This window comes from Rhinoderma darwinii, chromosome 3 (assembly GCF_050947455.1).
Source record: "Rhinoderma darwinii isolate aRhiDar2 chromosome 3, aRhiDar2.hap1, whole genome shotgun sequence".
Taxonomy (NCBI): domain Eukaryota; kingdom Metazoa; phylum Chordata; class Amphibia; order Anura; family Rhinodermatidae; genus Rhinoderma; species Rhinoderma darwinii.
The window spans coordinates 293924878-293950567 of NC_134689.1; the positions used below are offsets into that span (position 1 = coordinate 293924878).

The following is a 25690-nucleotide window of genomic DNA, read 5'->3' on the forward strand; positions in this document are numbered from 1 at the left end:
TTATGTGAATAATACGTTTTATTAAAAATTGTTAAAAACGGTTAAAAAAAGCACATTACACTTTTTTAAGGTTTTCAGAATGCACCTGATTTATGCTATGACAGCAATTGCTTTTGCAAGGTTCCTCTCATTTGTACTGGAAAAAGAATTTATTTCTGGAGTAAGACTCTTTCTAAACATTTTGTGGCCTCGGCTATCAACACTCTCAAAGACATAACCTGGTGGCAATGGGTAATTTGCAGGGCAAATTTCATTCTTCTTTGGGGTAAAATCTGAGCGGTATAGGGTTCCACTTTCAAATGGGGCTGAGTTTCGAACTGCTGCATTGGAAGGCTTAAAACTTTCAGTTAGATGGATTTCATGGGGAAGATAGTGGGACTTGAAGGTAGTTAAACCATCAAATTTACCAGTAGGCTTTGGAATCTGATGGTCTTTCTTGATCATTTCTTGTCGTCTAGCATCCCAGGCCCTAAAATCTTCCTTCATTGTAGAGTTTCCTTGGAAAGGAACATTGCTTCTTCTTCCATGAGACACGGGTCGAGTTGGGGCTACATAACTCAGCTGGTGTGGTACATAATCTAGATGATTTGTAGTATCTACCTCCATTTGAGTAGTAGGTGGTTTATATTCCAGAGATTTTTGGACATGGTGTGGAGGAACTTGCCATGGCTGAAAACTATCACGGAATTCAGTGCTCCCATCAAATCGAGCATTGCTACCAACGTTGCTGTGCTGAGGTTTACAGCTTTTTGTTATTTCCCCCAGGGCACCTTTAAAATTGAGACGATGGGTGGTGAGATCTTCAAATGGTTGACTGCTAGGTTTATACTCCTGCTTTTGTCTTGCAAACCTTGGTTGTATTTCATAAGGAACATATGAAGTGCGATGACTTGTAGTGCCATCAAAAGGCATGCCACTGTGTTTTGCTATACCTGATGGCTTGAAACTTTCTCTTGGCATTATTTCCTTAGCAAAAAAATCATCCTGGAATGTAGTCGCATTTCCAAATTTCATATTTGGTGGTTGGTACGAATGTTCTGGCTTTGCAAGTTCTCTTTTTTGGATATCCCATGGTCTGTAGTCATCTTTAAAGAAAACAACAATAAATGTGAAATTTATCCTTTTATTATCTTACACCTAAATTAATGGGATGGTTTTATAATGTCCATTAAATGTTTTTTCTAACCTATGTAGTAGAGTGATCCTTCCCAAACCTACTGTATCAAGGCAGAAAATATTTCCCTGGTTGCACTAAAATTTGTATACTGAGAGGGTATCATGGGTATTAATGTCATAGAGACTTAAATGACTGTGGTCTCTGCTTATCGATATTGGGACTTATTTGTTTTAACTGCTGTAATGTGTATGTTATGTGTGTAGGGCCTCAGCTATCAATAATAAGATGGGAATTTAACACTTCAGAGAAGTATTGATGTTAAAGTGTCATATTCATTCTTTATAGTTGTAGTTCTCCGTTTTGGGACTTGGTGGCTAATTAAACATCATAGGTATACTGTATATAAATGACTTTGAAGTGAACTCTGTTTTCAGTGGCTTTTTTCATGGCTATTTTACATTGGGTATAAAGAAAACATTTATTTATGGTGATTTCTAAATTGTATCATTTTTCAAAGAATTTTTAAATTATAGTGAATAACACTAAATTAATAGTAACAATGTCATTATGCTTTCTAATGTCTACTCATCAATGTAAAATGCTGTAAATTTATTTCTCCTTGTGCCTCAGAATACCCATTTAATAAGGATTTGTGCCCAAAACACAAAATGGCCATATACTACTAGGCCAGAACAATATCAATTGGCCTTTTTGTTATTTTTTTTTGCAGTGACAACATGAAATGCAGCCATATTGGTTGTTACATTTAAATGATCGGGTAACAGTAAAAGGTTTATCATCAGCTGCTGTTATTACTTTTGCAAAAATGGTTGCTTCAAATGAATAGAAAAATGTCAATATCTCTGTAAGTAAAAGACCATGTGGCACCATTCATTTCAGCAAAGCTTCAAATTCACATTGCTCAAAGTCTGTGTGGATTACTGACCTGGCTAGGCGATCTATCTGCCCCATTCATCCCAATGTAAAGAAACGGAAGTGGGCGCCACATGATGGGTGCCACATAATGGGGAACAGGTCAGTTATAAGGATATGTTAGGGTTAAGGTAGAAAAGTTTTGATAATCCATGAACTGCAGCTGAATTGGAATTGAAGCAGCCAATGGATTGACAAAGTTTGATCCATTTACTGCTCTCCTGGAATGTGGTGTTATGGAATTGCTATGTGAGCGATTCCACAAAGGCTGCAAGAAACTGCAGGAAGCGAGCGTGCAAATGAATCCGCAACCTAACGTCACAACTCTGATCAACAGAATCTAGGTGTAACGTTCGTGGTCGCTGACCACGAACTCCTTCAATTCAGTCGACGCCCTTCTCTCCAGAGATGTCTGCACATGTGGCCGTCCTGTTCCGCAGTGACCACCAGGGAGCGCTCGCGAGCTCAGTCCAGACTTGAGAAGCCAGAGCGCACGCATGTGGTAAATTGAGCTGATTGCTCCCAGAGCACCCTGGGCTAGAGGAAGGTCCCAGCCCCATACTCCGATGCCTGAGCGTTGTTTGTCGTATCCTAGTTTGTCTTGCAAATGGTCTCCTAGTGTTTTCCAGTTCCAGTGTTCCCTGTTCCTGTATCCCATGCTATGTGCCGTGTAGTGCTCTAGCTGTGATGTACCTATGCCTGTCCTGCTGCTCCACGCCTGACGTCTACCTGCTGCCTAGTCCCAGCCGAGCCTGCCTTGCTACTGTCCGAGCTGCCACAGGTACCTTATACAAACTGTGAACTGTGACCTGCACCCTGTTGGCCAGCTGCCAAACCGCCAAGGCGGTACGGCCCAGTGGGTCCACGAACCCAACGTGACACTAGGGCTACTCTATAGTTTTCGCCAGAACCGACAGCAAGGCAGGATGGTTTTTGCTGCATAGAACCCAGGTTGCTTTAGCAGAGTTCAGTGTTGGATAAGAGGTGCAATGCAGGCAAACCTGAACAGGGTAACCAGATATCCAGAGGGTAAACAGAAAATCCAAATCAGAAATCAAGTGGATATCAGGTATAGCAGATGTCAAAACCTGCCGGGAGCAGATATTTCAAATCAGTAAACAAAGGGTTATCCAGAGACAAGCCGGGTCAGTTTCCAAGAAGTCCAGAAGTTAGAAGTATAGGGTATTGTCAGAAGCTTGATCAAAACACCTGAAGACAAGAAAATCACACGCAAAGGACAAGTGGAGGACGCCAGGTATAAATTCTCCACCCTTACCTCTAATACGAAGAAAGACAGAGAAGAGAGATAGACTCAAAGCAAAACCAGAACCGCCCAGAAGCTAGACCAGTAGTCAAGGCGATCTTAAAGGAACAGACATTTCCTAACATGTAGCTGTACCTTTATATGTAGGGTTTGTGGCAAACGTTCCCATGTTCGTTTGCCTCTTTTCCACTGGCCGTGCCGGAATCATTGGTTCTATCTTATAGGGGTTAAAGTCTTGTTTATAGGTAGTTCCAAGCTCAATCTGACCAGGCTTTGGTTGATACTCTTGGTGAGGACGTACTGGACGATTAGATACTTCATATGGAATATAATCTGACCTAAACATATAAAAACAAATGTGTGACAGCATTCAGGTGAGAATAAGACTTCAAAGGGTTGTCTGGTTTTTATATGTTTAATTTAGAGAAGAGGAAATTACACAGTTTTCTTATATTTATGTATTTTAAATTCTGCTCACATACCTTTCTTATAGCGGTGTGGTAGCATCTTGGTTAAAAAAAAATTGTGTTATAGCCCACCGATTAGTCCTTAGTAATGAATCCATAGGATAACTCAAAGGACTAAAGATGATGTCTGTCATGTGACCCACCACCCACACGTCATGTGACCACTGGTGTTTGGGCAACCCTGTCCAGGTATCTAACAGGTTAATAGGTTATTGAGGAGCATAAATTATAAAGTATTTCGACCTACAGCAACTTCTCATTATGTCTGTCAGCGTCTGTGTAGGAGCAGATCTGTCATCCTTCTCCCTGTCTCCTTTGTGTGTTGCATGTATTTTTATTTATTTTTTATAGATAACTTTAGTAACAACATGACAACATCACAGGCAGACATTTTATACATAATTTACAGACAGACATCCATTTTATACATCACCTAGAGGCAGGTAGCAATGTTATACAAGTAAATACATGCACCGTGAAGTAGTTGTTCATCATTACTCCACCCTTAGTCCTATTCACTTAGCCCTTGGATGTGTCCTGTATGGTGCCCCAACACATGCATGTCATGTAATCCTGTTGCTAACTGAATACTAGGGGTTCCATGTTGTGTGTGTGTGGGGGGGGGGGTCACATGACTGACACCATATTTAGTCATTCAGTAAGCAAATGGATACATTACACAGGACTAATCTGTGGGCTATAACATTCTACTGTGAAGAGACAGGGGCCTACTGCACTGGTATAAGAAAACTATGTGAGCCGAGTTTGAATACATGTATATTAAAAACTGTATGATTTCCTATTATATAGATAAATAAATTAAATCTGGACAATCCCTTTAATTACTGTCAATCATAAGTATTCCACATCTATAGATAATTGTTCATTGTACAGATAGAGAGTTATCCACATGCATTACCACGGATCCGCTACAGATAGCCAAAGTTAAAGGGTACCCCCAGTGATGCTGACACCCCAGAAGTTTAAAACTGATGGTGGGAGATGCAGGCGGGTAGTCTAGTTGTCTAGGCAACTGTACAACCTTCTTAAACCTCTCCTGCACAGGATCTTTGCAGGTGAGGCTTCTGGTGTGGTGTGGCTGCCTAGGTAACCCAACCCGCAAGCCCTCCCATTGTAAATTTTAGAACCTCTAGTGGGTGGCGTGGCTGTCAGGATCATTGGAGGTGCACTTTAAGTAATGAGAGTACAATGGAAAAACACATGGGGGAGTCACAATTGGAGGGATCTGTCTGCTTATCAGAACTCTGTCATTCATGCAGCAATATATCTGATAAGTTTAAATAAACCCACTAAACCAATCCAATAAACAATAAGTTTGAATAAATCCACATCACTAATGCTGTACTTCAAGACTGGCTCAATTATGCATATAAGACACGTGGGCATGCGCAGGGCACTGGGAGCTAGCTACTGCTGTCGCTCATGGTTTTCACCTGGTTACCGGTATATTTCTGCTGTCAGCCCCTGATCCAATACAATGAAAATAGATTTACAGCAGCTTATTATGCTGATACAATACATTGCAAAATAGGGTCATTTATTACGCTCTTCCGGGAAAAAATAGGTACATGAAGATGGAGCTTCCCTTTATTTATAATTAATTGGGTCGAGATGCAGAAGTCTCTCTGTGTGGGTTATGAAATCTGACATTTAAGTTCACATGCTTGATGATTCCCACTCTTTACTTTAGTAGTGCCACATTATTTGTATTAGACAGTAGTAAATATAATGTACCCACACAAATGGGCAGCAGTACCCTCAAAATTGGGCAACTTCCACATAAATCTACATCCTAAATCTACAGCTTGCACATAAATCTACATCTTTGTGATGTTATACTACTCTATTAGGGACATTCCATAGTGCCTATACAGACACCAGTAAATGTAAGGTGTAATATATGTAACAGATATTGGTCACGCATTTCTATCACATGAATATGTCATTAAACACATTTACTTAAATGTTGTTATTCCTTCCATCTTTCCACGGTCCCCCTGGTATTCGTGCTTTGGTTTCATACTGTGTGGTGGTTGGATGTTATCATACTGAGGGTATTTTTCCACATATTCAGTCAAAAGGCAAGGCTGCCCAGATTTTTCAAAAACTTTTGTTGGCATGTGTGGGCAACGGTGACGCCTGCCAAAACATAAAGAACATGCAGCCATGAGTTTTAAAGGCTTACTATCTATAAATGTATATATACCGAGGGAGTCATAACAGGGTTGTATCCATAATACATTTTGAAAAGTTCAATAGAAATGCAAGTTTAAAAAAATAAATAAACAGGGCAAATTATTACATGGCACCCATTCAAGTGTATGGAAATCCATCTAATACATGTCTGCACCGAGTCCTCCAGAGTGGAAGGTGCCCTTTGCAGTGGCTCTCTGTCCTGGCTAAAAGATGGGGTCCAAAGCAGGGTACCCATCTTTGGTGTTTACCATAAGAGTGCATATGGACAGGGGCTGTCTTGATGGGACAAACCCTGCAATACAATCTCATGTCTCCACTCCCAGAAGAGCAGAACAGAATGTTAAGGTAAACACTTATACCTATGAAATCTGCTGCATAATCTTCTACCTGCAATCTCTTACTTGTAGTCTGCAGTTTTCCGCTCTGCAGGCTCTATCCCTAATCCTCAGTTTTCCCTGAGTTAGTGGGTGGAGGTCTAAACACTATTTGGATGTGGAAGATTACCACCCAAGATAAGACAATGGGATAAAGGCACGGTTTGACTGGGTGAAGGGTAAAATTATATATATATGTCTGCCATATATCAGCACACATTGAAATGAGAACATTATGCTCCCAAATCTCTTTGTAGCACACCCTCAGAAGCAGTAGAAACATGGAGGACATGTAATGAGCGGTACTGAGTGGTGTGGCTGAGAATCCAGCACTGGGGTCAGATAGTGTCTCTTTCTCCCACTCTGCTTCTGGTCCCTCCTCCTGCACCCCTCCCCTCTCCATAGTCTTCTATGGGCAGCTGTAAACTGATCGCTCAGTGAGTTGATAATCCGTCTTCTCTCTCAAAATGGATTTTAGCAGTGAATTGACAGTGAATAAGCAGTGCAGATGAAGGGGGGGGGGAGTCTGATTAAGTGGAAACAGGCATTTTTCTCTAAGATATATTACAAAGTTTCTTATATGCAATTGTACTATTGACGATTTAATAAAACCTTTATAACTGCTTAATGGCGCCTAAAATTTCAGGTCCAGGAAACAGGAATTTGAGGCCCTTTCCTGCACTCTCCTAACATTTGGTAGAAGTTTTAGCTATTCATATCTGTGTAGTTACCTTTTTAATATGGCATATTCCAAACCATGGGGAATTACAGAGGGAGTTCAGGGACAGTTGACAATTGACACAACAACTGCAAGTCATTTAATGGGGGAGAAATAGTTTTATTAAAGCAGATATGTCATATATTTATGTTGCCCTGTCTGAGGGCAGCATAAGGAAGTGACAGACATGCTAATTTCAGCGGTCTGTCACTTATTGGGTAATGTTCTGCCATTTCTGAGACTTTAGTAGTTATACTTGCGGTGCGCAGCCAGCGTTACAAGTTTGAGTCCAAGTATATTAATTTATTCAGCCTGCCCCCATCCTCCAGCCCCTGATTGACACTTTTCTCCTTATTACTGTCTATAGGGAGAAAAGTGTCGATCAGCGGCTGGAGGGCGGGGGTACAGCATGAATATATGAATACACTTGGACTCAAGCTTGTAACACTGGCCCCGAGCCAAAAGTATAACTCCTAAATACTCAGAAACTATGGCCCCTAACTAATAAGTGAAGGACCTCTGAAATGAGCATGTCTGCCACTTCTTTCTGCTGCCTTCAGGGAGATCTGCTTTAATCATGTACATACGATGGCTTATTCTGAAAATTCACCTGAAATGATAGTGACGCTTTGAATCAGGTTTTTGTTATAAACATATATTTTCAATGTTTGGTGGTATTATTTTTCCTTTATATGTGACAATATTTTAAAGTTATTGTATTCAATATATAATATATATTCCACTTTTCAAACTGGTCACTAGAGAAGACCCAATAGACTGACACTTACTGTTTTCTGTAGCTCACTTGACAGCTTTACTGTATAGATTGGGATAGGATTTGCAGAGTGATCTTATTAGCATTAGAGGGTGGGGGAGAAAATGACAATTTAATAGTACTGCTGGAGGCCTAGATAAGGCAAGATAGTTACACTATATACACCCAGATAAAGCTGTGTATACATCTCCCATGTCACTCCCAGGTCTATGGGGGAGGGGGCTGTTTAGACAATACAGGAAGGAAATGTGTGTCTCCAATATGGCCGCACCCAGGAATATCTTTATAAAATATGAAATATTTTCTGCGTTTTTGGCTGCAGAAAATGGTGCGTATTTTGCTGTGTTTTTCACAATGCTGGGAGGTGGTGACATCTCCTCTGAAAAACGCAGCAATTCAGTCCACTTTCCGCAGCAGGAATTGACATGTTGTGGTCCGAAAAATACGCAGTGCAGGTCAATTTCTGCTCTGAATATTTACGCAGTGTGTGGATGAGATATGTTAAATCTCAGCCACTTTACTACTACTGTATTCTGCTGCGTATATATTCCGGATGGAAAATATGCAGCAATTCTGCTACGTGTGGACAAGCCCTAATACATGAGACATTCCCATTATGTATGTTTAGTACTTTATGATATTGACAAGTAATTCATTTTAATTCTTTCCTCATTTATGAAAAATATTTGTGCATTAATTAACATAATATGACTCATATGTTCACATATGCACCGTGGCTTCTATTCATATTTATTTATTTTACTAAAAATGTCAGTCAGTGTGATTGGTGCAACTTTCAAATTAGTTTTAATTAAAACTTATTTTAACTTTTTGAGATACAGCTGCTTTGTATTCAGTATAGAGATTAGCTGTATCATTAGCTGAATCCTGTATCCGCCAGGTCCGCGGGTCTGACGGGTTCAATAAAAGCAGGTCCTGTGTGTCTCTGACACACAGGATCCACCTGTTATCCATCACATCTAAGTTCATAACAAGGATGTGATAGATCACAGGCGGATCCTATGTGTCAGAGATACGCAGGACCCGCTGATTTTGAACCCGTCAGGTCCGCGGGACTGACGGATTTAGGTCTTAGAGAAAGATACAGCAGCTCTGTATAGAGAATACAGAGCGGCTGTATCTCAAAAAGTTAATTTAAAAAAAATAAGAAACTAATTTTAAAGTTGCACCAAACACACTGGCTGACATTATATATATATATATATATATATATATATATATATATATATATATATATATATATATATATAAAATCACTTTCAAAGGTTTACATAGCCTTAGAATGGGTATAAAAAACAAAAGAGCTAATGCCCACTTTACCAATCCTCTGCGACTCCCGTGCCGACACTTCCCTGGTCTAGTCTCTGTTCTTCCAGTTTCAGCAATGATGCGTTGACACGACATGTCACCGTTACTGCCAATCACTGGCTGTAGCGGTGACGTATCGACACTACTGAGGTCGCCGCTGCAGCAAGTGATTGGCTGCAGTGGTCACATGACATGTCGACATGTCATTAGTAAAACTGGAAGAAGACAGCCTGGCGGGGGACTAGGGTAAACGTCAGCACGGGATTGGCAGGGGATTAGTAAAGTGAGTATTACTTATTTTCTTATATTATTCCATTGTCAGCTGTTTTGAAAAATGTTATGGGATAGGTCAACCCCTACAACACAACATGAAAGTAAACACTGATCAGCACTATAGCGGTGTGTGTTGTAGAAGACAGATCTTACGGTGACCTCTACTGGACAGTGTTGGTATGATGTCTATAAATTGTACAACAATGCACAGAAAAATGAAAAATTTTTTAAAGTTAAAGGGTTTTCCACATAAAATTGGTCATATATTATTAAATCAGAAGTTACATCAGCAGCAAAGTGTGGTGATTATGTTTTATTTACCTACAGGGATATTGCAGGTTAAATGTATAGCCACAACTTCCACTGCTGATCACTGGTGGTTTCAATCTAAAGGGGTGGTCTTGATGAGATAAACCCCTTTAGAAATAGTCATTGATTGTATGGACAGAAATATCTGTGTAGCTACACGTACCATAACATACAAACATTCTTACATAAAAAGTACCAGAAATATCAGAAATTATTAATTAATCTCCTTAGCACTCAAAAAACAACCTCTATTCGTTATTGTTTTATTAACATTAATAACGTGTTGCGCCCTCTGTCGCTGTATTGGTACTGCAGTGCTCAAGTAAGTGCCCCAGTCCGTGCCCTTTCGTTCTGTTGATCACAGGTCCAGAATTTGTATAAATCGTGTAGCCAGTTATGAGTTATGACAATTTGCTAAATGAACAACCCCAAAGTTACAGTATTTCTAAACATACAATGGGCACCAGTGATGTGTTGGTAGGAGTAGTGGGCACGAGTTATGTGTTGGTAGAAGCAGTGGGCACCAGTGATGTGTTGGTAGGAGCAGTGGGCACCAGTGATGTGTTGGTAGGAGCAGTGGGCATCAGTGATGTGTTGGTAGAAGTGGGCACCTGTGATGTGTTGGTAGGGGCAGTGGGCACCAGTGATGTGTTAGTAGGAGAAGTTGGCACCAGTGATGTGTTGGTAGGAGTAGTGGGCACCAGTTATGTGTTGGTAGGAGCAGTGGGCACCAGTGATGTGTTGGTAGGAGCAGTGGGCACCAGTGATGTGTTGGTAGGAGCAGTGTGCAAGTGATTTGTTGGTAGGAGTAGTGGGCACCAGTTATGTGTTGGTAGGAGCAGTGGGCACCAGTGATGTGTTGGTAGGAGCAGTGGGCACCAGTGATGTGTTGGTAGGAGCAGTGTGCACCAGTGATGTGTTGGTAGGAGCAGTGTGCACCAGTGATGTGTTGGTAGGAGCAGTGTGCACCAGTGATGTGTTGGTAGGAACAGTGGGCACCAGTGATGTGTTGGTAGGAGAAGTGGGCATCAGTGATGTGTTGGTAGGAGCAAGAGGTGATATTCCAATTCTCCAGGGATTAGGCCACAGTAAATGTTATGTTCTTTAACTTTATGCCACTGCTAACAGAACTTCATATAGGTCTGTGTCAAAAAGTCGGCTGTAAAATGTCTTAGGCCGAGTTCACAAGTAGCATAAATACTGCGTTTTTTCTGCAACGTATTACGTTGCGGAAAATCCGTAGCATAGTGCAGTAGCAACAGAGTGGATGAGATTTGAACAAATGTCATCCACATGCTGAATAAATGGTAAGCGGAAAAAATGCTCAGAAATTGACCTGTGGCACGGTTAATTGATCTGCAGCATGTCAATTGTATTTGCATAATCGCTGCTTTTTTTGCCCCCGGTCTACGTGGGAATGTCCACAAAACTTCATGGGAACGCCCACTTTTATAAAACTTTCCATTAACCCCACCCACAAAGCTACCCGTTCCAGGAACCCATAAAAAGTGGACGGTTGGCCCTATGGTTACATTATTTTGAGGGAAGTGAAAGCCAAGAGCCTATTTACTGCCAATCTAAGGTATATGCTGGCCATATATATATATATATATATATATATATATATATATATATATATATATATATATATAACTTCCCTCCATTTCTCCCATCAGGAGTAATGAGGGTTGGGCAGGTCTGACTTCAACCTATCCAACTAATGTTTACACTGGAGATAAGTGGTGCCAGAGGCAACTGACAGCTACTTATCTCCCCATTCAATTTTGTACTGCAATTATGCCTTCTGTCCTCCGAGTTAGGCCTCATTTACACTAGCGTGTGCGTTTTGCGCGCGCAAAAAACGCTGCGTTTTGCTCGCGCAAAAGGCACTTGGCAGCTCCGTGTGTCATCCGTGTATGATGCGCGGCTGCGTGATTTTCGCGCAGCCGCCATCATAGAGATGAGGCTAGTCGACGCCCGTCACTGTCCAAGGTGCTGAAAGAGCTAACTGATCGGCAGTAACTCTTTCAGCACCCTCGACAGTGAATGCCGAACACAATATACACCAACCTGTGAATAAAAAAAGACTTTCATACTTACCAAGAACTTCCTGCTTCCCCCAGTCCGGGCTCCCGGCCGTTGCCTTGGTGACGCGTCCCTCTCTTGTCATCCGGCCCCACCTCCCAGGATGACGCCGCAGTCCATGAGACCGCTGCAGCCTGTGATTGGCTGCAGCCTGTGCTTGGCCTGTGATTGGCTGCAGCTGTCTCTTTGACTGAACTGTCATCCCGGGAGGTCGGACCGGAGTTATCGGTAAGTCAGAACGTCTTTTTTTTTTTACAGGTTCATGGATTTTCGGAGCGGAAGTCACTGTCCATGGTGCTGAACCAGTTTAACGCTTTCAGCACCGTGGACAGTGACTGTCTCCTGACGTCGCGTACCCGAACATTTTTTACCGGTTTCGGTCAAAACGAGTTTGGCCGAACCCGGTGAAGTTCGGTGCGCTCATCTCGAATTTGACACTCCGTTTGGATGTTTGTAAACAGAAAAGCACGTGGTGCTTTTCTGTTTACATTCAGGAGTTTGACAGCTCTTGCGCGAATCACGCAGTTCGCACGGAAGTGCTTCCGTGCGGCATGCGTGGTTTTCACGCACCCATTGACTTCAATGGGTGCGTGAGTGCGCGAAAAACGCACGATTATAGAACATGTCGTGAGTTTTTTTCTGCGCACACGCGCTGAGCGCAAATCACGCATCGTCTAAACTGCCCCATTGACTAATATAGGTGCGTACGACATGCGTGCAAAGCACGCGCGTCGCACGCGCGTATATTACGTTCGTGTAAATGAGGCCTAAACCAGATATGCTGGTATGTTAGGCCTCATTTACACGAACGTAATATACGCGCGTGCGACGCGCGTGCTTTGCACGCATGTCGTACGCACCTATATTAGTCAATGGGGCAGTTTAGACGATGCGTGAATTGCGCTCAGCGCGTGTGCGCAGAAAAAAACTCACGACATGTTCTATAATCGTGCGTTTTTCGCGCACTCACGCACCCATTGAAGTCAATGGGTGCGTGAAAACCACGCATGCCGCACGGAAGCACTTCCGTGCGAACTGCGTGATTCGCGCAAGAGCTGTCAAACTCCTGAATGTAAACAGAAAAGCACCACGTGCTTTTCTGTTTACAAACATCCAAACGGAGTGTCAAATTCGAGATGAGCGCACCGAACTTTACCGGGTTCGGCCAAACTCGTTTTGACCGAAACCGGTAAAAAATGTTCGGGTACGCGACGTCAGGAGACAGTCACTGTCCACGGTGCTGAAAGCGTTAAACTGGTTCAGCACCATGGACAGTGACTTTCGCTCCGAAAATCCATGAACCTGTAAAAAAAAAAAGACGTTCTGACTTACCGATAACTCCGGTCCGACCTCCCGGGATGACAGTAAAGTCCAAGTGACAGCTGCAGCCAATCACAGGCCAAGCACAGGCTGCAGCCAATCACAGGCTGCAGCGGTCTCATGGACTGCGGCGTCATCCTGGGAGGTGGGGCCGGATGACAAGAGAGGGACGCGTCACCAAGGCAACGGCCGGGAGCCCGGACTGGGGGAAGCAGGAAGTTCTTGGTAAGTATGAAAGTCTTTTTTTATTCACAGGTTGGTGTATATTGTGTTCGGCATTCACTGTCGAGGGTGCTGAAAGAGTTACTGCCGATCAGTTAGCTCTTTCAGCACCTTGGACAGTGACGGGCGTCGACTAGCCTCATCTCTATGATGGCGGCTGCGCGAAAATCACGCAGCCGCGCATCATACACGGATGACACACGGACCTGCCAAGTGCCTTTTGCGCGCGCAAAACGCAGCGTTTTTTGCGCGCGCAAAACGCACACGCTCGTGTAAATGAGGCCTTATTAATCTTCATTTATACCACAGGGCATGAGCCTACAGCACTGAAATACATGTAGTGCCCTTCAATATCAGGACAGTACATAAGCTGTATAGCTGCACAATGAGCCCGGACTGCTATACATAAATATTTTTTTTACTTGAACTATAAACGTTTCTTTGTCTTTCAGTAAATACAGTAACGGATTAAGTGCTAGTAAGTATTACTAATGATCCTTTATGTGATGACAACACGTGCCAGTCATTGGATGTCATTACAACACAGTTCCTATGTATATGTTTTCCTTAGTAACTCTTAGTAATGTGTACAGCACATCATAGACACACCCGGGTTACACTCCTAGGCAACGACCCAACATACGTGGACCATTCCAGAACTAGCCATGTTATGTGCTGAGATACTAAGCCTTTTATAGTAGACGTGTGTACCACTTCATTATCATCATACTTCTATATACTGTATATAGAACATGTAAACTCTGCTGCTACCATTGCATACACAGGTCATATCATCAATAAAGAGAAGACCTTTTTCACATGACAGTACTTTGTTTCCATCAGTATTTGGAAGCCAAACCAGGAGTGGAACGTAAACAGAAAAAGGATAATGGGAAGATTTGTTCTTCTTCCATGATTTGGACCCACTGCTAGTTTCAGCTTCTAAATACCGATGCAAAATACTGACCAAATACTGTCGTGTGAAAGGGGCCTAATAGGTAGTTTGTGAAATACCCAAAAAGTGACACTTCCCAGCAGGTGATCCAGTTTATCATCTCAGAGGATTCCCTAGTCCTTTGGTGGTCTAGAACAAAGCTGGGAGGAAAAGTATTAGTGAGGAGTTTATTAAGACTGGCATTTCATACAGCAGTCTTAATAGTAAGAAAAGTAAGAGTAAGGGTCAGTTCACATGTAAATACTGCGGATTTTCCGCAAAGGATTTCATTGCGGGAAATCCGCAGCATAATACAGTAGCCGCAAAGTGGATGAGATAGAACAAATCTCATCCACATGTTGCGAAATGCTGAGCCGAAAAAACGCTCTGAAATTGACCTGCGGTGCGTTTTTTTTAATCTGCAGAATGTCAATTGTATTTGCGTTGTCGCTGCTTATTTGTTGCGGGATTTCCCCATTGAATTCAAGGGGAGGTAAATCCAGCAACAAATAGCAGATGTGGTTTTTTTTCCAGCGGAACTGCAGCGATTACGCTGCAAAAAACGCAACTCAGAGAAAAATCTCAAACAGGTCCAGAATTATTTGGACAGTGACACACATTTTGCCATTTTAGCTGTTTACCTAAACATGTTGAATATACCGTTCTATAATCAACATGGCTTAAAGTGCAGACTCTCAGCTTTAATTTGAGGGTATTCACATCCTAATTTGAGGAAGGGTTTAGGAATTACAACTCCTTAATATGTAGCTGCCTCTTTTTCAAGGGACCAAAGGTAATTGGACAACTATCTCAAAGGCTATTTAATGGGCTGCATGGGCTATTCCCTCATCAATCCATCATCAATTAAGCAAGTAAAAGGTCTGGAGTTGATTCCAGGTGTGGCATTTGCATTTGAAAGCTGTTGCTGTGAACCCACAATATGAGGTCAAAGGAGCTCTCAATGCAAGTGAAACAGACCATTGTTAGGCTGAAAAAAAATGAAGAAATCCATTAGAGAGATAGCACAAATGTTAGGAGTCGCCAAATCAACAGTTTGATACATTCTTGAAAAAAAAGCGCGCACTGGTGATCTTGTGAACTCCAAAAGGCCTGGACGTCCACGGAAGATAACAGTGGTGGATAATCGCAGAATCCTTTCCATGGTGAAGAAAAACCCCTTCACAACATCTACCCAAGTGAAGAACACTCTTCTGGAAGTAGGTGTATCAGTATCTACGTCTACCATAAAGAGAAGACTTCATGAGAGCAAATACAGAGGGTTCACCCAAAAGTGCAAACCATTAATCAGCCTCAAGAATAGAAAGGCCAGATTAGACTTTGCCAAACAATATGTAAAGAAGCCGCCCAGTTCTGGAACAGCATTCTGTGGACAGATGAAGCTAAGATCAACCTGTACCAGAATCATGGGAGGAAGAAAGTATGGAGAAGGCTCGGAATGGCTCATGATCCAAAGCACACCACATCCTCTGTAAAACATGGTGGGGGCAGTGTGATGGCATGGGCATGAATGGCTGCCAAAGGCACTGGGTCACTAGTGTTTATTGATGATATGACTGAAGACAGAAGCAGCCGGATTAATTCTGAAGTGTTCAGGGATATACTTTCTGCTCAGATTCAACCAAATGCAGCAAGGTTGATTGGACGTCGCTTCACAGTACAGATGGACAATGACCCAAAACATACTGCAGAAGCAACCCAGGAGTTTAACCCCTTCCCGACATTTGCCGTACATGTACGTCATGGAAAGCATTGACTTCCCGCAAAATGCCGTACATGTACGTCAAATGTTTGGCACCGGCTCAGAAACTGAGTCGGTGCCATCATCACCGGATCTCAGCTGTATCTTACAGCTGACATCCGACTGTAACGGCGGGGACCGAAATTAGCTTCGATCCCCGCCATTAACCCCTTAAGTGCAGCGCTCAAACGCGATCGCTGCACTTAAGGTGTTTGCAGCTCATCGGAGCCACAGCAATGAAATTGCCGGGGTTCCGGTGGCTGCAATGGCAACCGGAGGCCTAATACTGGCCTCCCGGTCTGCCTAGCACCGAAGCCGGTCAAGATCCGCCCGGCGGCGGAGCCTGATCGGCTTCCGTAGCTGCCGGCAAGATGGCGCCGGGTCAGGAGCTGATCCGGCGTCATCAGCGGTGGAAGTCAGCTGTACTGTACAGCTGACATCCACCTGTAACGGCAGGAACCGGAGCTAGCTCCGATCCCTGCCAATAACCCCTTCGATTGCTGCATCGTAGCGGTTACTAGCAGATCGCCAGCCCTGACAGGCAATCGGGACTGGCGACTGCTGTTATGGCAACAGGAGACACAATGGTCTCCTGCTCTGCCATTACGGAAGCCGATTTAGGCCCCGCCGGGAGGCGAAGCCTAATCGGCTTGCTGTCAGTGAATGACTGACAGATCTAATACATTGCACTACATAGGTAGTGCAATGTATTAGAAAAAAAAAAATCTGACCGTTGGACCTTCAAGTCCCCTAGTGGGACTTGAAGAAAAGTGTAAAAAAAAGTATAAAAAAGTGTAAAAAAAAGTGCAAAAAATAAAAGTTTGAAAACAATAAAAGTTTCAAGTAATCAAATAAAACACAATCCCCCTTTTACTCTTATCAAGTCCTTTATTATTGAAAAATAATAATAAACCATATGTATTTGGTATCGCCACGACCGTAACGACCTGAGGTATCAAAATATTGTATTATTTATTGCACGCGGTGAACAGCGTAAAAAAAAACGTAAAAAACGTTACCAGAGTTTCTGTTTTTTAGTCACTTTGCCCTACAAATATTAGAATAAAAAGTGATCAAAAAGTCGCACGTATCCAAAAATGGTACCTATAAAAACTATAGCTCGTCCCGCAAAAAACAAGCCCTCATACACCTCCGTCGACAAAAAAATTAAAACGTTATGGTTCTCACAACTTGGCGACAGAAAAAAAATACATTCTTTTTACAAAAGTAATTTTATTGTGAAAACAGTTGTAAAACATAAAAAAATGCTATAAATTAGGTATCGCCTGAATCGTACTGACCCGCAGAATAAAGGTAACATGTAATTTATAACGCGTGGTGAACGCTGTATAAAAAAAACGAAAAAAGCTGTGCCAGAATTGCATTTTTTTGTTTACCTGGCATCCCAAAAAATAGGATAAAAGGTGATCAAATAGTTGCATGTACCCCAAAATGGTACCAATAATAACTACAGCTCGTCCCGCAACAAACCAGCCCTCATACCACTACGTCTATGAAAAATAAAATTAGTTATGGCTCCAATAAGTCAGGAAATAAAAAAATATGCAGTTGTGCCCGAGGGGAACATTTCTTCTGTTTGAAGAGGCGATTTATCAAGGACCTAAAATTAGGGAACCAGGAAAGGGAGGGCCCAAACATATCCGCTGGAAGCGACGGTGCCCGTATTATACCAGGACAACACTTCCCAGCAAAATTCCTCAAACTACAAAGGTGCAGAGTGTGGACCAAAAGGGGGATAAGAAATTACACCATTTATCAGTGCGACACTGGCCTGTGCGGAAAGGATTGCTTCACAGCGTAACACACATCTATGGATTATTTTTTTTTTTTCATACCACCTGACTATGCCCCTTATATACTCCGCCCCGCTTACATGTACCCCCACATTATAAAACACCAGCAATACTCAAACAAATTTAGTACCAAGCAAAATCCGCTCTCCAAAAGCCAAATGGTGCTCCCTCGGCTCTGAACCCTACAGCGTCCCCAAACAGCAGTTTCCTTCAACATATATGGCATCGTCATACCCGGGAGAACCCTTTTAACAATTTTTGGCGTGTGTGTCTCCAGCGTCATAAGCTTGGCATGACATATTTGCCACTGAATGGCATATCTAGGGAAAAATATAAATTTTTAATTTGCACCATCCGCAGTGCATTCATTTATGGAAAAGACCTGTGGGGTGAAAATCCTCACTACACCCCTTAATGCCTTGAGAGGTGCAGTTTCCATAATGGGGTCACTTCTCAGGGGTTTCTTTTTATTATTTCACATCTGAGCCTCTGCAGTTGTGAACCAATACTTTGTAAATCGCCAAATTAGGCCTCCACTCCGCATGGTACTCTTCACTCCTGAGCCCTGTCATATGTCCAGGCAAAAGATTAGGGCCACATGTAGGGTGTTTCTAAAACCGGGAAACACTGCATAATAATTAGAGGGCTGTCTTGTTATGGTGGCACAAGCCGGGCACCACATATTGGCATATCTATGGAAGAAAATCCCATTTTCACTCTGCAACATCGAGTGAACACTAATTTCTACAAAACACCTGCAGGGTTAAAATGCTTACTACACCCCTTGGTAAATGCATTGAGGGGTGTCGTTTCAAAAATGGGGTCACTTCTGGGGGGTTTCCACTGTTTTGGGCCGACAGGCGCCCAGAAACCAATCCAGCAACATCTGCACTCCAAATGGCGGTCCTTTCCTTCTGAGCCCTGCCGTTTGCCCAAACAGCAGTTTATGACCACATATGGGGTATTGCCGTACTCGGGAGAAATTGCTTTACAAATTTTGGGTTCTTTTTTTCCTTTATTTGTTGAGAAAATGAAAAAATTTGAGCTAAAGCTACGTCTTATTGAAGAAAAAGGACTGTTTTTATTTTCACTGCCTAATTCTAATAAATTCTATGAAACGTCTGTGGGGTCAAAATGCTTACTACACCCCTAGATGAATTCCTCAAGAGGTGTAGTTTCCTAAATGGAGTCCCTTTTTGGGCGCTTTCATTGTTTTGTCCCCTCAGGGGCTTTGCAAATGTGACATGGCCTCCGCAAACGATTCCTGCTAAATGTGATCTCAAAAAGCCAAATAGTGCTCTTTCCCTTCTAAGCCCTGCCGTGTGTCCAAACAGCCGTTTATTACCACATGTGGGGTATTGTTTTACTCGGGAGAAATTGCTTTACAAATTTTGTGGTGCTTTTTCTCCTTTAGTCCTTGTGGAAATGAGAAAAAAAAATCGCTAAACCTACATTTTCTTTGAAGAAATGTTGATTTTAATTTTCACGGCGTACTTCCAATAATTTCTGTAAAAAACCTGTGCGGTCAAAATGCTCACTACACCCCTAGATAATTTCCTTGAGGTGTGTAGTTTCCCAGATGGGGTCACTTTTAGGGGATTTTCACTGTTTTGGCACCGCAAGAGCCCTTCAAACCTGACATGGTGCCTAAAATATATTCTAACAAAAATAAGGCCCCAAAATCCACTAGGTGCTCCTTTGCTTCTGAGGCCGGTGCTTCAGTCCAGTAGTACGCTACGGCCACATGTGGGATATTTCCTAAAACTGCAGAAACTGGGCAACAAATATTGAGTTGCATTTCTCTGGTAAAACCTTCTGTGTTATAAAAAAAATTGTATTAAAAATTTATTTCTGCAAAAAAATATGAAATTTGTAAATTTCACCTCTACTTTGCTTTAATTCCTGTGAAATGTGTAAAGGGTTAAGACATTTTCTAAATGCTGTTTTGAATACTTTGAGGGGTGAAGTTTTTAAAATGGGGTGACTTTTTGGGGGTTTCTAATATATAAGGCCCTCAAAGCCACTTCACAACTGAACTGGCCCCTGTAAAAATGGCCTTTTGAAATTTTCTTGAAAATGTGAGAAATTGCTGCTAAAGTTCTAAGCCTTGTGACGTCATAGAAAAATAAAAGGATGTTCAAAAAACGATGCCAATCTAAAGTAGACATATGGGGGATGTTAATTAGCAACAATTTTTGTGTGGTATAACTGCCTGTCTTACAAGCAGATACATTTAAATTGAGAAAAATGCTAATTTTTGCAATTTTTCACTATATTTTCGTGTTTATCACAATTAAATACTGAATGTATCGACCAAATTTTACCACTATCTTAAAGTCCAATGTGTCACGAGAAAACAATCTCAGAATCGCCCGGATAGGTGAAAGCATTTCAACGTTATTACCACATAAAGTGTAACATGTCAGATTTGAAAAATGAGGCTCTGTCAGGAAGGTCAAAAGTGGCTAAAGAGGGAAGGGGTTAAGGCAAAGAAGTGGAATATTCTGCAATGGACAAGTCAATCTCCAGATCTCAAACCGATGGAGCTGCATTTCACTTGCTTAAGACAAAACTTAAGACAGAAAGACCCACAAACAAGCAACAACTGAAGACAGCTGCAGTAAAGGCCGGGCAAAGCATCACAAAGGAGGAAACCCAGCGTTTGGTGATGTCCTTGGTTTCCAGACTTCAGGCAGTCATTGCCTGCAAAGGATTCTCTCTTAAGTATTAAGAAAAACATTTTATTTATGGTAATGTTAATTTGTCCAATTACTTTTGAGCCCCTGAAATGAGGAGGCTGCGTAGAAAAATGGTTGCAATTCCTAAACGTTTCACAGGATATTTTTGTTCAACCCCTTGAATTAAACCGGAACGTCTGAACTTCAATAGCATCTCAGTTGTTTCATTTCACATCCAATGTGGTGGCATGCGGAGCCCAAATCATGGAGATTGTGTCACTGTCCAAATAATTCTGGACCTAACTGTACGTACACAGAAGTCTGTGTTTCTTCCTTCACCCCGGCCTACTGGAGTGACTTTTCATCCCATGTGACAGCTGCAGCCAATCACAGGCTGCAGCGGTCACATGGGATGAAACGTCATCCCAGGGCTGCAGAGCGTTGTGACGTCGGGACGCCGGAGGGACGCGTCACCATGGTAAGTGTCCTTTTTTTTTTCTGTGCAGTTTTCCGCGGCAGACATTCCGGCTGCAGCACAATTTGGTGCAGGCCTGATACGCTGTGTGCTTTTACGCAACGTATCTGTCCTGTGTGTACATAGCCTAAGGGTATGTGCACACACACTAATTACGTCCGTAATTGACGGACGTATTTCGGCCGCATGTACCGGACCGAACACACTGCAGGGAGCCGGGCTCCTAGCATCATATTTATGTACGATGCTAGGAGTCCCTGCCTCTCCGTGGAACTACTGTCCTGTACTGTAATCATGTTTTCAGTACGGGACAGTTGTCCTGCAGCGAGGCAGGGACTCCTAGCATCGTACATAAATATGATGCTAGGAGCCCGGCTCCCTGCAGTGTGTTCGGTCCGGTACTTGCGGCCGAAATACGTCCGTCAATTACGGACGTAATTAGTGTGTGTGCACATACCCTAAGGGTGAAAGCCTCTTTATAAATGTGTTGCGTGTTTCGGCCAAGGATCAAAAGCCACAATTGTGGCACGACCGCCACCATGCACCACACATTCCACCCACTATTGGACATTAAATTAAAAAAAACACATATTCACATCAGCGCTCCTCCATCTCCGTCATCACTCCAGTGCCGTTAGTACAAGGTCCTGATGCCGAGCAGCGCCAGGGCCTTATATGCGACGCAGCACTTCAATGTTATAACGTTATATGCGATGCAGCACTGATGACTATTCCCGGCGTCATTACGTTGTGAGTGATCAGGGAGCTGCAGAGGAGCACTGAGGTGAGTATAATTAGTTTTATTTTTTCATTTAATTTTCTTTTGGAATTTTTAATGTCCAATGGGGGGTGTGGGAGGGGGTTAGTTTAATCGGGGAGGGGTAAGGTAGAAGCCCAGCATGGACCTGTACCCTGCTACGCCTCATAGAGTGAAATCTATACCAGCTATGAATAATTTATGCCAGTTTTCTTCTTTTCTTGGCGAGGGTGGTGAAAAAGACCAAAAATTGCAATTAGAACTGCAAACCGCAACTTTTTGGGCCTTTTGGGACTTTGTATATGCCTGAAAACTGGCGTAGAATTGTTGATAAATTACCTTAGTGTTTGTAAGACTTGTACGTCTAACTTTTTGTAATATGCATTTTATGTTGGTCTTTATGTTCTCTTACCCTATTACTGAATTACTATTCCACTACCAGTCAAGTGATTACAATTATAGAAAAAATCAGCATGGGGCAGATCAGAGCAAAGAAACCTCATACATATAATATACAGTACAATGTATATAGTATCTATAGCGATGCATTACATGGGTGACTGAACGGAATATGTGCACCAAGGTCTGATCTTTTCTTGGTGGTGATTATATGGCTGGTTATAAGATTATAAGAGTAAAAGACTGCAGCCGGGTCATGGCAGGGATCTCTGAACTCTCATGTCTGCTCACGATGCTAGTCCCGTACATCAGGGTCCTGGCTAAGTTCAGATCTATCAGCTTTTTTTTTAATTTATTTTTTTATATGAAATCCTAAAGCAAATATTTGCTCTACTCCTCTTACACTTGGGAAAACAAAACAAAGAATAACATAAATGATACCTGCCAGTGTTACTTTATATAAGAAAGAGCTTAAAGGGCCAGACACATCCTCAATACCAGCCCATGCATAAGTGCGACACTGTGTCGGTATAAAAACAGAACATTTTTACTAATCTCATACAATTTTTTACTGGTTTTGGCCAATAAAATTTGTTCTTTGTATCGTGAAAAGTTATAAAATTTCCAACATACTTTCCGTATCAATTCGTCATGTTTTCAATGCCCTCTGCTTGCAGTCTGTCCATGGCCATGTGATCATCACACAGGTGCCGGGATCGTTATCGTTACAGTATGTGTATCCAAGCTGTATCTTCTAATGAGCCGTGCACCTGTGTGTCCATCACATGACCATGGACCATTTTATAAACAATAAAGGTTTATATTGAGTGAACGCAAGCAGAGATCTTGAAAACCTTGAAAAATTGATACAGAAAGTATATTGTAAAAGTGTAGGGCATATCATTACACAAAGAATAACATTTATTTACTGAAACTGGACAACCCCTTTTTAAGGCTGCTCACAAATAGTTGTATATCCAACTCTATAGAAATACTAAGGCACTCCTGACTCTGTCTATGTCCTGGTAAAGATTAAGGGTATGTGCACACGATGAGAGGCTTTTACGGCTGAAATGACAGACTGTTTTCAGGAGAAAACAGCTGCCTCGTTTCAGCCGTAATTCCTCTTCATCGCATTTTGCGAGGCTTCTCTGACAGCCGTAAATTTTGAGCTGTGCTTCATTGAGTTCAATGAAGAACGGCTCAAATTACGTCTGAAAGAAGTGTCCTGCACTTCTTTTGACGAGGCTGTATTTTTACGCGTTGTCGTTTGACAGATGTCAAACGACGACGCGTAAATTACAGGTCGTCTGCACAGTACGTCGGCAAACCCATTCAAATGAATGGGCAGATGTTTGCCGACGTATTGTAGCCCTATTTTACGGCGTAAAACGAGACATAATATGCCTCGTTTACGTCTGAAAATAGGTTGTGTGAACCCAGCCTAAAACATGAAACTATTGACATTGGATGTGCAAAGCTTGAAGTGAGTTGCCCGGGATTCTGTATAGGAAATATGGCTGCATTGTGTACTATCCAGAAGAGAAAGTCTCCTTTGCAGAGTCTTGGGTAGCACAGTATACTGCCAATTGGCAGTCGTGCTGTAGGGGGCGCATTGGGAATGTCAGAGATTCAAACAAAACAGACTCCAGGCAAGCAGGACTTTAGGGCAGGGGGGGGGGGGACTGGGTGGTAGCCTAAAAAACGGAAGCAGAACGCCTACAAACATCTGCCTATTGATTTCAATGGGAAATACGGCGTTCTGCTCCGACAGGGCGGATTCTATGCCTGATTTTCAAAAAACGGTGTGTAAAAAGGCACCCGCGAAAAAGAAGTGCATGTCACTTCTTGATCCGTTTTTGGAGCCGTTTTTCATTGACTCTATAAAAAAACAGCTCCAAAAACTACCGTAGAAAATGCTGCGAAACGCTGCGAAAAACGCGAGTGGCTTAAAAAACTTCTGAAAATCAGGAGATGTTTCTCTTGAAAACAGCTCCGTATTTTCAGACGTTTTTCGCTAAGCGTGTGAACATACCCTGACACTGTAACAATTGATCATGAATAAGTTGTGATGAAATTCCGGGTGACTTTCATAAAAACATCCAACACGTTTGGATTTTCTGTGACAGTCGTAAGGTCGCCCTCCACCACTGCAAACACTACCATGACTATTAACAGTAATAAAGTGTTTTTATGAATATATTGTAATACCAAGTTCTGTCCAAATGATACAGATCTGGGTAACTGCTCAGTAGATGTGTTGTTAATGTCTGACTGGAGCTGCTGCCTATAACGACCACAAGTCAATCTGTTTTCTGATTGGTCGATATAAGCAAATTCTCCAGTTTCCATTTGCACCTCTTTTTACACCTCTTTCTTCTATAAACATTGTGGGACATTTATCAAAACTGGTGCAGAGCAAAAGTGGAGGAGTCGCCCATAGCAACCAATCAAGTTCAAGCTCTCATTTTCAAAGACACATGTGAAAATGAAAGAAGCAATCTAATTGGTTGCTATGCGCAACTACTCCACTTTTGCTTTGCACCAGTTTTGTAAATCCCACCACGCATAATCTTTAAACTATAACTCCAGATTGAGCCGTATATAAAGATATAGATTTGACAACGATCAGATGTTCTGCCATCAGACTGGTCTTCTAAAGACAACGTCTAAAATACATTACAATAGTAAGATTGTTCCAGCCATAGCAACGAAACATAGATTGCATTATATATATGAAGTATATGATTCTTCTCTCTGCTTTCCATGGATTGGCTGCTGATAAATGTGATGTCATTCAGCTTTTCTACAGTCCACAATGACAACTTTGCTAGTTATGTAGTATTATGTACCACAGTCCTATGGCCGCATAACTAGACAGATTTTCCATTCAGCAATACAGGAAAGCTAGGTGACAACCTCTATTGTAATTGTGAACAGATGAGTTGTCACCCAACTTTTCCAGGAAAAGATAGAAAAGCCTAAAAAGAGAGAAGTTTTAATAATGATCGTTATTACTTAAGTGTCTTGTCTTGGGATCTATCTACAGACGATAGATAGATTAGATAGATAGATAGATAGATAGATAGATAGATAGATAGATAGATAGATAGATAGATAGATAGATAGATAGATAGATAGATAGATAGATAGATAGATAGATCGATCGATTAGATAGATAGATAGACTTTATGTTTACTATTAATGTAGGTGGGCATTAGAAGTTCGTTCCCATAGGCGCCCACCACTGCACCCCACCCCCACCTCCCAGGGTCGCCTTGATTCCTACCCGCAGGTACATATCTCGCAGATACACTTGCGCTTCATATTGCCGGGGATGCAGGTGTGCGGTCACTCAGCGCGCTGGTCAGTGGTGGTGGAGTCAGGGCACACTCACTACGAGAGCTGGGTTACTAAGCAAGCAGGAGGTCGCCTAGTAACAGCCGAGCGTCCTGTCAACAGCGCAAGAGT

The 25690-nt window shown here is 42.2% G+C and overlaps 2 protein-coding genes across 3 annotated transcripts in view; one reads left to right on the forward strand and one right to left on the reverse strand.

The window, feature by feature from the left end:
• SAXO2 (stabilizer of axonemal microtubules 2) lies at positions 1 to 25682 on the reverse strand. Of its 2 annotated transcripts, none has more exons than XM_075858082.1 (4): positions 25509 to 25682; positions 5762 to 5941; positions 3450 to 3652; positions 1 to 1085 (listed from the first exon to the last, which is right to left on the reverse strand). In XM_075858082.1, exons 1-4 carry the CDS (start codon positions 25544 to 25546, stop codon positions 91 to 93), a joined length of 1416 nt encoding a protein of 471 aa, XP_075714197.1. In that variant the 5' UTR covers positions 25547 to 25682; the 3' UTR covers positions 1 to 90. The 2 variants fall into 2 exon arrangements, with proteins under 2 accessions (XP_075714197.1, XP_075714198.1); XM_075858083.1 differs by lacking the exon at positions 25509 to 25682 and adding an exon at positions 9207 to 9282.
• Positions 9418 to 25690, forward strand: part of EFL1 (elongation factor like GTPase 1) — a 312225-nt gene continuing 295952 nt past the window's right edge. Inside the window, exon 1 of the mRNA XM_075858080.1 lies at positions 9418 to 9477. The gene's annotated coding sequence lies outside the window, so the exon portion shown is untranslated. The remainder of the gene's footprint in view (positions 9478 to 25690) is intronic.

Excerpts from the sequence above, each read along its gene's own strand:
- SAXO2 (XM_075858082.1), bottom strand. The coding sequence starts at position 25,546 with ATGAAGCGCAAGTGTATCTGCGAGATATGTACCTGCGG. Across the intron at positions 3,653-5,761 it reads GAAGGAATAACAACATTTAA|GTCAGATTATATTCCATATG; the intron begins GTAAATGTGTTT and ends TTATATGTTTAG. Across the intron at positions 1,086-3,449 it reads CACAAACCCTACATATAAAG|ATGACTACAGACCATGGGAT; the intron begins GTACAGCTACAT and ends TTTTCTTTAAAG.